Source organism: Plasmodium inui (genome assembly GCF_000524495.1).
Source record: "Plasmodium inui San Antonio 1 unplaced genomic scaffold supercont1.8, whole genome shotgun sequence".
In the NCBI taxonomy this organism is placed as follows: Eukaryota; Apicomplexa; class Aconoidasida; order Haemosporida; family Plasmodiidae; genus Plasmodium; species Plasmodium inui.
Genome location: NW_008481842.1, coordinates 923,616 through 938,111, shown reverse-complemented (window position 1 = coordinate 938,111; position 14,496 = coordinate 923,616). Strand labels below are relative to the sequence as shown.

General features: G+C 36.9%; 4 protein-coding genes across 4 annotated transcripts in view; 2 read left to right on the top strand and 2 right to left on the bottom strand.

Annotated features, from left to right (window-relative positions):
• C922_02470 (hypothetical protein) overlaps positions 1 to 4,052 on the bottom strand; it is a gene marked incomplete at both ends in the record, with an annotated part of 7,640 nt that extends 3,588 nt beyond the window's left edge. The window contains 2 exons of the mRNA XM_008818069.1: positions 20 to 3,648; positions 3,878 to 4,052. Coding sequence (XP_008816291.1) covers positions 20 to 3,648; positions 3,878 to 4,052 — 3,804 coding nt within the window. The remainder of the gene's footprint in view (positions 1 to 19; positions 3,649 to 3,877) is intronic.
• Positions 4,053 to 5,621: 1,569 nt separating this feature from the next.
• On the bottom strand, positions 5,622 to 6,146 carry C922_02469 (F-type H+-transporting ATPase subunit delta; the record flags this gene model as incomplete). Its single annotated transcript, XM_008818068.1, has 2 exons — positions 5,622 to 5,926; positions 6,023 to 6,146. 2 exons carry the CDS (start codon positions 6,144 to 6,146, stop codon positions 5,622 to 5,624), a joined length of 429 nt encoding a protein of 142 aa, XP_008816290.1.
• A 1,540-nt stretch (positions 6,147 to 7,686) lies between these two features.
• C922_02468 (hypothetical protein) lies at positions 7,687 to 9,883 on the top strand (the record flags this gene model as incomplete). Its single annotated transcript, XM_008818067.1, has 4 exons — positions 7,687 to 9,012; positions 9,302 to 9,391; positions 9,538 to 9,613; positions 9,750 to 9,883. 4 exons carry the CDS (start codon positions 7,687 to 7,689, stop codon positions 9,881 to 9,883), a joined length of 1,626 nt encoding a protein of 541 aa, XP_008816289.1.
• A 1,079-nt stretch (positions 9,884 to 10,962) lies between these two features.
• Positions 10,963 to 13,842, top strand: C922_02467 (protein farnesyltransferase subunit beta; the record flags this gene model as incomplete). The annotated part of the gene is made up of 1 exon (XM_008818066.1): positions 10,963 to 13,842. The coding sequence occupies one exon, from the start codon at positions 10,963 to 10,965 to the stop codon at positions 13,840 to 13,842; it is 2,880 nt and encodes a 959-aa protein (XP_008816288.1).
• Positions 13,843 to 14,496: the final 654 nt, after the last annotated feature.

Genomic DNA, 14,496 nt, shown 5'->3' with positions numbered 1-14,496 from the left:
CCTTCCTTGCCTCCTCAACCTTCCTTGCCTCCTCAACCTTCCTTGCTTCCTCAACCTTCCTTGCCTCCTCAACCTTCCTTGCTTCCTCAGCCTTTCTAGCCTCCTCAGCCTTTCTAGCCTCCTCAGCCTTTCTAGCCTCCTCAGCCCTTCTAGCCTCCTCAGCCTTTCTAGCCACCTCAGCCTTCCTTGCCTCCTCAGCCTTTCTATTCTCCTCAGCCTTCCTTGCCTCCTCAGCCTTCCTTGCCTCCTCAGCCTTCCTAGCCGCTTCAGCCTTCCTAGCCGCCTCTGCCTTCCTAGCCGCTTCAGCCTTTCTAGCCACCTCAGCCTTTCTAGCCACCTCAGCCTTCCTTGCCTCCTCAGCCTTCCTAGCCGCTTCAGCCTTCCTAGCCGCCTCTGCCTTCCTAGCCGCTTCAGCATTCCTAGCCTCCTCAGCCTTCCTTTCTTCCTCATCCCTTCTAGCGGCCTCTACCTTCCTAGCTTCTTCAGCTCTCCTAGTGGCCTCTGCCCTCCTAGCATCTTCAGTCTTTTTTGCTTCCTCTACGGTTCTTGCTTCTTCCATCCTCCTTGCTTCTTCCATCCTTCTTGCTTCCTCTATTCTTATTTCTTCTTCATTTTGCCTCCTGTCTGTTGCACGACTGTCAGGCTCAGCACTTAAGTCAAAATCTGATGGATTCAGCGCCTTGTGTTCTGCTAGATGCTTCCCAGCCTTAGTCCTCTTACTATTCTTACCCTCTTTAGCTAAACCGATTATATCTTTCTGCCCAATCAATTCTTCCAAAGGTTCTATGTTAAGGTTTTGATAAAAATCAATGTCATTTGTTGTGAGAGATGTGAATGAAAAATGGTTCTCTTTGTTGATGAGGCAAGTTGGTTTTCGAAGTATATAGTAGCATTCTCCAGTCACCGTAAACATATTATCTCTATTAACTGGCTCTTTTGCAATCCAAACCCCCCAGTATTTACTCATCTCACTTTTATATAAATCCTTTGGAGAGGTAATAAACAAATATTCTAAACAGGCCTCGAAATTTAGAATACTAATGAAATTCTCCTTTCTGACGAGACTTCTGCATTTTCCTGTCCTTTCATCGTAGATCCCAAAACTTTTGGAATTGAGAGGAAATCTAGGTGGGCATTTCTCTTCATAATCAGGCCTAATGAATGATGTAACATATGTCCAATCCTTCGAATCTGAGGTTTTTCTAATCTTCTGGCAGTTGGGTCTACTTAAGTCACTTTTCTCCTTTCTGCAATTACTGGTCCTTTCCTGTTCATGCGTACCAAGTATGACACATTCACCCGTTGTGTGATTATAATAAGCTGGTAAATTTCGGAAGCATGTATTTGTGTACATGCTTTCCATACAAGGTCCTAAACAATAGGAATATATAGAGCAATCGAACAAGTTCTTTATTAATCCTGGGTTTTTCATTGGTAGCGTTATGTTATTCCTACGCGTTTCACCTCTTTGTGCCCCTTTTCCATAATTTAAAACACTCGAACCTAGTCGACCACCCAATCCATAAAGGCCATAATACTTAAACGAATGGCTTCTGCGATCCCATTCCTTCATGGAGAACGGAGAGGAAAACACGGTAGACTTGCACATATCATAATTGTAATCATCCATTTTTTCAAAGAACTTTTCTTCCCGCCTATTTATTGGACACGATGTTGGAAAACCATGATGCATAGCTATTCCACTTTTATTGTATGGAAGTTCGACACTATTTCTGCCATTTCTGCCCATATACCCAGTATGTATTTCATTTAAAAATTGGAAGTTAAAATGGATATCTTTATTTTCAAGTGTTTCGACAATGATAGCCTTGCCATAGTTAGGGCAACTTCCTTGTGCCCTTCCTGGAATTGAATGATTTGGACAAACGTCATTATAATCATCAATTAATAATGACTGAGCGATACCAGCAGTTTTATTCAATAAAACATCATACTTGAAATTACCTTCTCCGAAATTTCCTTCCTTTTTCCAATCGATAAAAATGTGATTTCTTGGAATATCGAATCTTTCCATAAATCTAGCTTGAGGATTTCTCGAAAATTCGGAATTGATATTTGCTTCATTCTCAGAACCTGACCCGTTATTTATTGTCGGGGAAGTTATATGCGAAAATTGGTGTCTTCCCCTGCCACGGACACCGGGATTGTGCAAATAACTTCTGGAAGACTGATTCAGTTCAAGCATTTGACTTATAGGTTCACCCTTGCTTCTAAAAATAGAATGGTCCTTATTTGGATGTTCTGACTCGTGACTCTTTTGCATGGAAAACATATAGTTAAGATTCTTCATGCTTAATCCTGTGTGTTCATTTATTTTTGTTTTCCTCTTCTTTTCCAAAATTTGATATCCTCCTGACTGTTCGGCTCCTTCATCTTCGTTCCGCGCCTTCTTCCTACTCTTATCCATTTCGCTTAAATCCGTTTTTTCTTCGCTTCCTTCCGATATGCTTTTTCCAATTCTACCTGCTTCATCGTCCTGTTCATGCATCTCTTCGACCTGCGGATACGTTACATTTTGCTTCAAATCAAAAGAATTCGCCGTCAGGTTGGTAAAGGAATAGTGGTTTTCCTTTTTCAAGACACAATTTGGTTTCTTCTTCAAAATGGAACACATTCCAATGTCATTCATGGAATTTAATTTTTTGGAACTACCTTCCAAAACCCAAACCCCCCATAAGAAGTTATCTCCGCGAATTTCGCTGTTCCTCTCAGGATGATTGAATAGTCCTTCAATACAACTTTTGAAAGTTGTTTTATAACTCTCACGATCATTTTTTACAGCAGATTTGCATTCACCAGTGCTATGATTGTAGTAGCCAAATACTGTATCATTTAATGGAAATCTTGGAGGGCATTTTGTCTCATAATCCGGACGCAGAAATGACGATGCGTAGGTCCATTCTTTCCCCCTTTCCATTTTTATGGGCACAAAACATCTCTCAAAACTATCCGAATCCTGAGACAGGCAATTTGTTGTTCTACTTCCTTCATGTGTTCCTAGGATAACACACTCCATTGTCCTGTGGTTAAAGACGACAGGTAAACTGCGAAAACATTCGTTATCAAAATCTTTGTCAAAACATGGACCCATACAATGGGAATAAATAGAACAGTCCGACAAATCTTTTATTAAACCTGAGAAGCTCATTTCTTTAGTCACATGACTTTCCAACGGATTATAATCATGTAGAGGGTAATTCATATTGGAACCGAATCGACCTCCTAATCCGTGCCATCCAAAGTGTAAATATTTATTCCTTAAGGTACGTTTTTTACTTTCTATGGCGTATTCCATATGACTGTAAATTCTTCTAAAACACATATCATATTCTTGTTCCTTTTTTATCAGAAAAGTTTGATTTTCGTCCAAAGGACAACGCTTAAAGAGACCTTGGTACATTGCCATCCCACTTCTCTCCACTGGAATTTCTATTGAAAGATTCAATTTCCTGTTCAACAAACCGAAACTAATTTCGTTTAAAAAATCTTCATTATATTCATCTCCGTTTAAATCCATTAGGAATGTTTTCCCATAATCGGGACAGCTACCCCTGTACATTCCTTGTGCTTGATGGTGTGGGCAGATTCCTGTCATATTCTTTGTGCTAAGCTTAGATTCTGCATTCTCTTCATCATGTAAAAGGAGGGAGGAAAAAGAGTTATTTACCACAGACATCAGCAAAACGAACATTGCGCATGGAAAACGGTGAGGACTTCACAATGTTATAGAAATATGTTGAGGCATATATTCTAACGTGAGTCGTAGCACAAAATTGGCATGTATAAGGAGATTAGCAGACACAGGCTCATATTGTTTATGAGCAAAGAATCAGCCTTCTCCATTTCTTCTGCTTACCTATATCATATTTATAGTCCCCTTTTCCAAACGCACCATTCGTAGACCACCTTATGTTTATGTGATTCCTGGCTATGTCAAATCTGTCCATAAACTCCTTCTGAGGATTCTCTATAAGCTCCGCTTTACAAATAGAGGAGAATGCCACAAGGGCTAAAAAGCCGTACAGTGTCATCTTAGCGACTCTTTAAACGGTGTAAAAAAATATATATCTGTACATCTACTATGCAAAAAAAATAATCATAATATAATCTTGCATTAGAGAACCGGGCCAAATATATTGAATGTTAAATGAGCACCAGTCACAATCATTAAGAAAAATTTAAAGAGCGTCAAGGACCTCTACACAAATTAATCTATCTCCTCTTTCCTTTTCTCTTAAAGACAGTTCAAATAAACGCATTTAAAAATTTGATGAACAGATCCATTTGGAAGAAAAAATAAAAGTAAAATAAAAATAGCTAGCTGTACACTAGTATCGAACGGAAAAAAAAATTCGTTAAAAAAAAATTCAGGAAAATTCTGAATGCCTAGGAGAATTCTTTACAACGTAAAATTTCGAGGCAAGAAAAATTCACTTAGCTATCCACACGAATATGCAGGCAAATTTACGTACGTATTGTGTATATATACACATGGGGGTACACCTGTGGCGTGCAAAAAATAACAACATACCGTTCTACATGGGACGCTGAGGCATCTTAATGTTCTTTTAAAAAATTAGGCACTGGGACAAACAAGCAACACACATTCGCGGGAGTCGTCAGTACAGAAAAAAGTCAAGCAAACGCACGAAAGGGATTAAAAGGTGAAAACAGTTTTGAAGCAAGAAAGAAAAAAATAAAATACCAGAATGACAAAATAGTGAAATAAAAAGTTAACCAATAAGATGTAGACACTCACACAGATCGTACATTTACGAGCCGCTGCTTAATGTTGCTTTCAAATTTTTTACAAAATAAAATATACCTCAAACACAATTAAAATAAACCTTTAGCCTAATTGTTGCGCACGAAACAGCTACACAAACTGCTTTCATTTTGAGTTTATTTCTTTTTAGAAGAAAGTTTAATGAGCAGCAAAATGAAGATAATAACCTTTCCTGTAGTAGTACATGCAAATTTTTTCTTTATATGTCTCAACCTTGGCGCATGTTGCACCACACGCGTATCAGTTGTAAAGTTCTGATTTCTGCAAAAAACAGCTCAGGCATTATTCATATAAAAAACAGAAAAAAAAAATAGACTTGATTATAAAAAAAAAAAAGACCCAAGCGGCATCATTTTATTCTTATATTTTCTATTCTACCTTGTGACGCCAATCTGTAAAAATCTTGTAACAGCCCGATACATAACTGTGTGCATCATGTATTCGGGAACATGTGCATATACACACAAGAAATGTGAACAAGTAGGCTATTACTCTTTCTTACATCAATTCTATAAAATGCCATTTGCACTTACAACGGATTCCGTGCAGTATCTGTGGGAAACCCCTAACACTAAATGCGCATGCAGAGCCTTTTCACATTCATAAGCCTTCTAAGATGCATGCAAAAAGGCACCTGCTTCTTTTCCTTTCACGAGGTGACTCGAAGGATTGACGAGCACAGCTCTTTCCTAAAAAAAACAAAATAAAGAATAAAATGTTGTACTTATATTTGCAGTGATAATTAAACTTTATGCAAATAACGGGTGTTATATATTACTCCGTGCGAACACTCGCACGCGACAACACGCCTGCATTACCCCAACATCGTCTTGATTTTTCTCCACTTGTCATCGGTAGCATCATTTACTGCGCACATCTGCTGCAAAACCTTAACTGTTTTATTTTTGTCTAAATATTCTAGGGGCACAATTTCAACCCCCACAATTTCAGCATTGTTGCTGTTGCTGTTGTCATTACTTTTTTTATATATAAATATGCCATCTGATATAAAAAACTGCTTCTTTTCCTTCTCGTCAAATTCGACAGTAATTATTCCATTTCTTAATAATGTAACTAGGGGGCTGTGGTTATTTGTTATGGTGAAATATCCTTCAATTCCTGAAAAAAAAATAAAAATAATAAAATAGGTAAACCCACTAGGAGTACTTACTTTGATTCGCCTTATTTAAAAATTTTGTTTCCTATTTCGAGAACCTGGGAAAGAAGCCCTTCTGATTACTTGATTTCTGAATATGGATTCGCTAGACGAAGATATGCTCAGGTACAAGTTGCTGCTTTTTGCTGTGCTGAAAAAAATTCTCCGTGTTCTGTTCAACATTTTCATTTACTTAAGCGATCAAGTAGGTGAAAATTTCGCGTTTTGCCTTAATCTGGTTTGTCCTGCCTTATTCGTTATTTCTCGCTAATACCTGTTTTTTTTTTCTTCTTTTTTTTGTACCACTTTTCTTTTTGCTAATCTTTGGTCTCTCACCCTATATTTTATTTTAACTGCATTTTACATAAATATCATTTATCTTACATAGTACCCCGGGAAACAGGGCTGATTCTGGATGTGCGAAAAACGGTATAGAATCAGCCTGCTATTTATTTTCTCCTTTGGTGAAAATATTTGTAATCATAAAAAGTGGGTTATATCTCCCTTTTTCAGGGGAATAAAAGTAGCGCTACTTTTACTATGCTAAATGGTTCCGTTTATGTACACAAAAATTCTTCCTTCTTCCATGGCTGCATATTTTTTCGAGTACACTCTGTAATGAACGAAAAATACTTGCCCTGTTGTTTCTTGATTTGGTTACTGCCTCGTTGACATTTTAAATATTTCAAAAGGTTCGTCCAAACATAATAAAAAAGAATTTTCTTGGAAACGAAAAATAAAATCCTCTCGAAAAGATACTGTCGACGTTATCTCGCCTTCTGAACACATCAAAATGTCGCTTTTTTTTTCTTTCTTTTCCTTGTTGGTTTCTTTTTGGATGCATCATCTCTTACAAAATTGCCATTTAAATTACACAATGCTGAGCACGCAGAGATGTAAAATTATAAATAAATGCGAAGAAAAATTGCCCTGTTAATATAATCCCACAAAACACAAGCGCGTATATGTGTATGTATGTAACAAATACAGACTCCGCTTTTTTTTTTTTCATGGCGCAAAAAATGAGGTGTATCATCCAAGTAGTGTTATGTGAGTCACGGTCGCAACTAACTATATATAAAAACGAACCTTTCAAATTCTATGACTCCTTAAAAATTAAATTTAAAAAATGTAAACGAGCACTAGGATGATAACAAAATTGATTTCCGAAGGATAAATGTACCTGCAATAGGGGGTATACATTTATACATTTACCAGCATTTAATTTTCACCTCCTCTCACGCAACCGCAAAATAAAAATTGCAAAGAAAAAAAAAAAGGGGGTACATTCAGTTACTACATCTTCTATTTTTTGAAATTTTGGCACTTTTTCGCTTCCATCAAAATATACATAGATATATTTACATAAATATATATGTATACGCACGCGTAGAATTACACACGCGCCTCCACCTTCCCTTTCTCCTTTTTTCTACTGAATCCTGATGTGCCTGTTTCAAAGCCCCTTTACCCCCTCTGTCACACATTTTCATGCAATGAGAGGAACATCGCAACATTACAGACTTCTGACGCGTGTAAAAATTGCTACTTAAGAGTAAATTTACCTACAGTGCTTCTTATTTTTTCCTAATTGTGTAACACAAACTACAAAAAATCGGCCATCGCATAGATCTAAGCAAATAGGTTTAACACGCAGAGGGTTAAAAAAAAAAAGAAACAACTGCTCCCCCAAAAAAACACACCCAAAATATAACCCTCTGTGATGTATGATGATATAAAGAAAAAAAAAAGTGAAAACCGGAAAAAAAAAAAAAAAGGCGATAAGGAAAAAAATAGCCCCTTCAATGAAAATGAAAGCGAAAACGCTAAGAACGGTGTAAGAGGAAACGGGGGAAATGTAACCAACATTATGGAATACGAAAGCCCAAAAGTAAATGCAAAGTATGAGGAGTACACAAACCAAGAGAGGTGTGCCTCGCCTAACGCTACCCCCAAACGTGACATGCGCGAGGGTATAAATGATGATCAAAACATGTATCACATCTTCGAAGAGTTAATATTTAATGAAGACATGAAAAAAAAAGTACGTCATTACACATGGTTTTATTACTTCGAAAATCTTGTTCTAAAATTGGACAACTTCGTAACCGAAATATTGAACTACTCCTACTACATTCTTAACAGCATGGCTACCCCCTCATACAGTAGTGGAATAAATAACAAGCGTAACATACTTCTTGTGCAGTCAACTGTCACAGTAAAACTGGTAAATATGAGGAATAGGAAAAAAAAATTCACCTCTAGTTTTAACCATAATGCATTTAAGCGCATAGAACAAATAGTTATGCACAAAGAAGAAATAAACACAAACAGCAAAATAGATAAAAACGAACTGAAAATTCTAAACTATTTAAAAAATCAAAACATAAAGAGTATGATTTATATTAACGACATCTTTGAGCCACAATTTTTTTCTATTCTCTTTTTAGTCCACACAAGAGAGGAAAAAGAAATTTCCAATTCTATGAGCGAACAAAATGAGATAACAGAACATTGGCCCAATGAAAATGTCCAAAAATTAGATTGTAATGAGTATGGGATACTGAGAGGGTATGATATTATCCTCCTAAGGTATTCATACGAGATTATTTATTTTTACAAAGATGGTGAAGCGACGTCAATCTACACTAATCATATATACAATCAGGCCCACAAACATGGAAAAATTACAAAAAAGAATCCTCAGAAAAGCAAAAAAAAGGAAGAAAATGATCATGCAAATGAGCAGATGCCAACTGGAGCTAATAACAACACGCTCAATAAAGACATAATAGAAAAAAACAAATATCACACAATGCTAACATGGAGGAACTACTTAAACGACTCGAATGAATTAAAACAGTGTGTTGTACTGGATGCACTAAATATATGTTCCGGAATGGATGGATATATTGATGGAGAAAATTTTAACTTTGACGTTTTGGTAAATGACGCATACTCCTATCTGGTGAAATACAAAACGAAGTTGTCCATTTTCCGGTTGATCTACGCCGTTACGTCCCTACTGAAGAGCCAAATGCGACCAATTGTATGTAAAAAAAAAAAATAATAATATAAAATAATAATGAAATAGTAAGAGAACAATCCAAAAGAGGAACACATTTTACGTGCTTGCACACGCATACATTCATGCGCCTGTAGCTGCATATATGAAAATGCACGAGCTTGTAGAGAGTTACCATCCCATTTAGTCATTTTTCCATTCCACATGTCACCTGCGTACGCATTTCAGCATAAGTGGAACGTCCAGCACACATGAAACGTAGACAGCTTCATGCTTCCAACAAAATTCACGCTTCTACCTCTCCGTTACTTAGATATATATTCCCCACTGGTGGTACCATGACATACCCTTCTGCGAAAATAATATCGTGGAATCGGGAGATTTCCACTTATTCGTTTTTAAGGTAGAGCCTACGTATACATGTATATACCTACATGTAACATCCCCTCATCCATTTTATACTTTCAAGTGCTGGGCACCCTTTAAAGGAATATGCACTGCGTTCAAATTATCCCCCCTTTCCTCCACTTTTTCTTTTCCTTCATTCAGGAATTAGAGAAAGACGGGTTCCTTAAAATTGGAAATAAAAACAAAGACTCTTCTGTCCTAACCATGGATGAAAAGGGTAACTGCGCTGATTGATTAAAAAAGAAAAGGTGTCACCCCCCCCATGCTGTTTGTCATTTTGTTACAAGAAATTATTTGCTTCCACTTTTGCATTTTTCCCATTTGCCTCTTCTCTGTCTGTTCCCACACCGCAGATACAGATTTGTTTGTCGAGCTAGCCATAGAGGAAAATGCAATCCTCTGCACGAATAATAACGATATCATTAAATACTACATTGACGTACGAACGAAAAAGGGAAAAAATTTACCACATTCTTACGTGATGTAGCCATGATGGCACAATTCTTGTGTTCCCGTTCTTTTCTCCCCCTAACCCCAGTTAATATACACCTTTTTATGTACACCACATGTGCACATATCTTCTTACAGATTTGTGAAAATGCGAAAGTCTCCAAGTTCATTGCGAAGGGAACCTTTTTTATGCTGGCCAACTTTCTTTAAAAAAGAAGACCTCAAATATCTTTCGTGTTACACTTTTAAGATAAAAAGGAGCTATCACTACGCCATGTTTTTACAAATTGACAGAAGGAAGAATGGAATGAAATGAGATGAAACGAAGTAATCACATAAGTACCCAAAATAGAGTAAAAAATAATTAACCCTTTTGCTTACACGGGAATGTTTTTTCCAAAATAACCCAATTACTGTTTAATATTTTGAATCGTTACATTTTTTTTTTTTTTTTATGGTAAGAATAAGTACACGTTTAATGTGCCCCTGTTTTTAACGAATTAACCTCTTTGTTTTAATTATTAAAGATCTGTTTATACACTCTTTAAATGCTGGTTTCCCTTTTTTAACACTTCTCAATATGCACCTCACTTTTTCTATACATTATCATTTCTTTCATTTTTTCTATACCTTATCATTTTTTTCATTTTGTCCAATTTCTTCATACTTGTTCCTCTTTTGCGCATAACCCGTACCATGTGAATTTAAACATATGCCGGGCCACATGCGAATTTTTTCGTAAAAGCTTGTTTTATTTTGTCGTACTGTACGTCGGCACAGAAGGGTAAAATAAGCGCGTGTATTGGTTATTAAAAACGAGAGGGAAAAAAACGGAAAGAACACAAAAAAAAACACAAAAAAAACACAAAAAAAACACAAAAAAAACACAAAGAAAACACAAAGAAAATATTTTTCTATACGACAGCATTTCATTCCAAGCAACTCGACAAAGGCATACGAAACTTTTACCTTTAAACTGTACTTTCATTCATTTTGAACTTCCTTTTAAAGAAGCATGCGTCGCACTTTCCGTTCTGCGAAAAGCAGCTGCGACTGAGAACAAAAATAAACAAAGAACAAACAAGCGCTGCAAGCAGAAAGAAGGCCTAGCCGAAGATGAATACCGGTGACACCTACATGTTAAGGTACAACAAAAGAAAACACCTAGCAGTCCTTCTATTCGAGTTAACAAAATATGAAAAAAAAAAGGATGACTTCAAGCCAGATTTTGAGAACGATGAATTTTACAACCAGCTGGAAAACCTCATACAGATCCTATTTAATTATATATTTAATTTAAGTAAAGAAAACTACGCAGACTGTAAAGATGACATCCCTCATGAGTGTTATCATTCCAGTTCTTCCGAAAATTTAAGTGATATTCTAACAAATTCTAGTGAAGAGGATGAAGTAATATCGAACTTCTTTCCACCTAAGGAATGCCACGCGCAAGAGGAAGATACTCCACATATTGATACTGCCGAAGAGGAGGAAAAACTCGAATGTATAGAGTCAAAATCGGGAGGTTCGAATGATGACAAGAGTTCCATGGCGATCTCCAGCTCATCTTCTAGCGACACTTCCAACACAGATAACAATATAGACCTCGTCACCAGTTTACCGCTCAAAAAGGACAGACCTAATGAAGCATCTCTCCAAGAACAAAATCCTCAAAGAGAATCCCCTCATGAAAGAAATAATAACCATATGTCCGAAAATTTTTTCAACTTTAATTTAAAATGCAACAAAAATACACAAACGATAAAGGAAAAAAAGAAGGTGGAAGAACAAATATTAAGCATCTACTATAAGACCTTCTCTTCCAACATCATTGACATGCTGTTAAATAGTCTCACTGTAGAAATTTCAGATATTATTTTATTCTTCCTTTTCGATGACGTTGGAAGTATTGAAGATATCAGTTCCTTCTTTACCAAAGGGCATTACACCTTTGAGATGATACACACATACATTCGGAAGAAGAAATTTAGTGCTGCTGTGACGTCTTCAGAGAAGGGAGCATATAAACACAGATGCGCAAACAACTCATCCCATTTTGAAAAGAGACAGCAAACGGATGATACTAAAAGTGTGTGCATGAGGGGAAAGGAACAAGAGGGGGACACACAGAATAAGGCGGAAAAAACTAAAAGAGAACAAAATACAGGGGAACGATGTCCCCCCTTAGACGAAAAAAGTAAGGTAGAAGGAGGTCCATGTCTGAATGAAGAATGGCCTCCTACCAATATCAGCGCTCAAGAATGCACAAACGATGACCGCGCAAATGACGCAAACGGGGAAAATGAAGAGGGAAACAGTACCTATTACTTAAGCGAAATATTGCCAGAAGAAGGCACAAAAGATATAGACCCCCCCTCTGCGAGTAACCATCCTCGGGATGTCTCTAAACTAAGAAATGTTCTCATTAAAGAGGACACATTAATCGTTGAAAATTTTCACTTCCAGTTAAACAAATCCTCCGTTCTGCTCAACAAATTTATCAGCGTGTTAAATGTACATCTGGAAAAGCAGAAGCATTTCAAATTCTGCACTGATATATTTTTCGTAAAAAATTTAAGGTTGAGCTTTTTGGAAGCGTCAAAGCCGTGGATTTTCTATTGGTGTATTCACACTATCTACATCTTACATAACGATTTAGAGATTGAGCAGAAGTTAGGTAAAACCACCTTTGGTTATATAAAACAGTGCGTGTTCGCCTATTTAAATAAAATAAAAAACGAAAATGGAGGCTTCGGAGGTGGACTAAATCAATACACCCACATAGCGACTACGTACGCGGCGGTATGTGTCTTTATATACCTACACGATGACGAAAATAATTTTTTAAGCTTTCTCGATAAAAAAAAATTACACTCTTATATCCTTAAGTTAAAATGTAAAGATGGTTCATTTCGATTACACAAAAATGGGGAGATAGACATGAGAGGCACCTACTGTGCCATAGCAGTATGTTCCATGTGTCACATACTAACTAATAAAGTAAAGAAAAATGTGGAAAAATATATTCTGTCCTGTCAAAATTACGAAGGCGGATTTACTAGTGAGAAATTTCAGGAAAGTCACGGAGGTTATACCTATTGCGCCTTAGCTACTTTGTGCATTCTAGGAAAAGTTCAAAAAGTCAATATGAATAAATTAGTACACTGGCTAATTAACAAACAAGGGAACTTAGAGGGCGCGTTTATGGGAAGAACCAATAAGTTAGTGGACGCTTGCTACTCCTTCTGGATTGGATCCATTTTCTTTTTAATAAACGAAATGCATCTATTAAGGCAGTTCCTGCAGAGTTGCAGAAATGGAAATAAGAGAAAGCATATTCGTGGAAGAGACCAAATTGTGGATAACACGAATTTCCCCAATTTTAATGACCCAAGCAATTTTGAAAAAGTTAATGTAATGGGAACTAGTTCAAATGGGGTAAAAGCTGAACATCCCTCTATTGACGAAGGAGAGAACCTCAAAACGCGTAACAAAGCTAAGGGCAGTCATCACTCCGACGACTGCATGGATGCGCCGTCCAGGTGGGATCACATCAGTAGTAATTACCCCCCCATGACAACTCAAATAAACAAAGAACAAATCAACTTTGAAAATTATAAAAATAAACTCTTGCAAAAAAAAGTCATGTTTAATATGAATTTCTTAAAGCTCTATTTGCTCGTCTGTTCTCAAAGCAATAAGGGCGGCATGAAGGACAAGCCGATGGAAAAAGTTGATTATTATCATACGTGCTATGCCTTAAGTGGCTTGTCCATAATAGAAAACTACATATTCTCACAGAAGGCAGGCGACGAGACGTACAATACGAACCATATAAACCACCTGAACAGAATTCACATCCTTTACAATATAACCGTTTCAAAGGTATACAAAAGTTACACCTATTTTTCTCCCTCTTTTCTTCTAAGTGAAAACAAGATTAATCACCGAGTTGGGAAGGGTGCCTACTTATATTTGAAGCGGCTCCTTTCCTGACATTGCCCCCTGTTGGTAAACGGCAGGTGTTCACGTTTATGTATACACAGCTGTTTCTTACATATTATGTACCGATAACGTACAGCAGAAAGCTGCACTAAGGGTGATAAAATAGATAAAGAAGAAATCATAAACGCCTTAACCATTTGGCATTTTCCTTTTTTTTTTTTTTTTTTTCTGTTCTTCTCCACTTCCCCCTCCGCCGTTCGACAACTGTTCATTCGTCCGGGTTTGTATGCTCTTTAATTTCCTTCCCGTGATGCATTTGCTTAACGCAATTCCGCAACTCTGTGACCTAACGCATTAGCAATTTGTTTACCATCAAGAACCTCACTGAGATGAGGAATATTTAGCAACACAAGCGCAATGAGCAAAGCGATTTTCTACATTGTTGTTCTTCCATTTATTCTCCCCTTAATGCGTATTACTTCCCCCCTTCCCATCGACATTTGCCGCCTTTATCACACACTTGTTGTACATAAAAAAATAACGCTAACATGATTAGCATTGATATTTATGTAAAAGTTACAAACTTCTCAAAGATTAAAAAAAAAAAAAAAAAACTCTTTTAAGTAAACATATGTGGGTTATAAATGCTGGTCCGACCTTACAATTCTCGCCCTGCATTATCGTACATTTCCATTATTTTGCGAG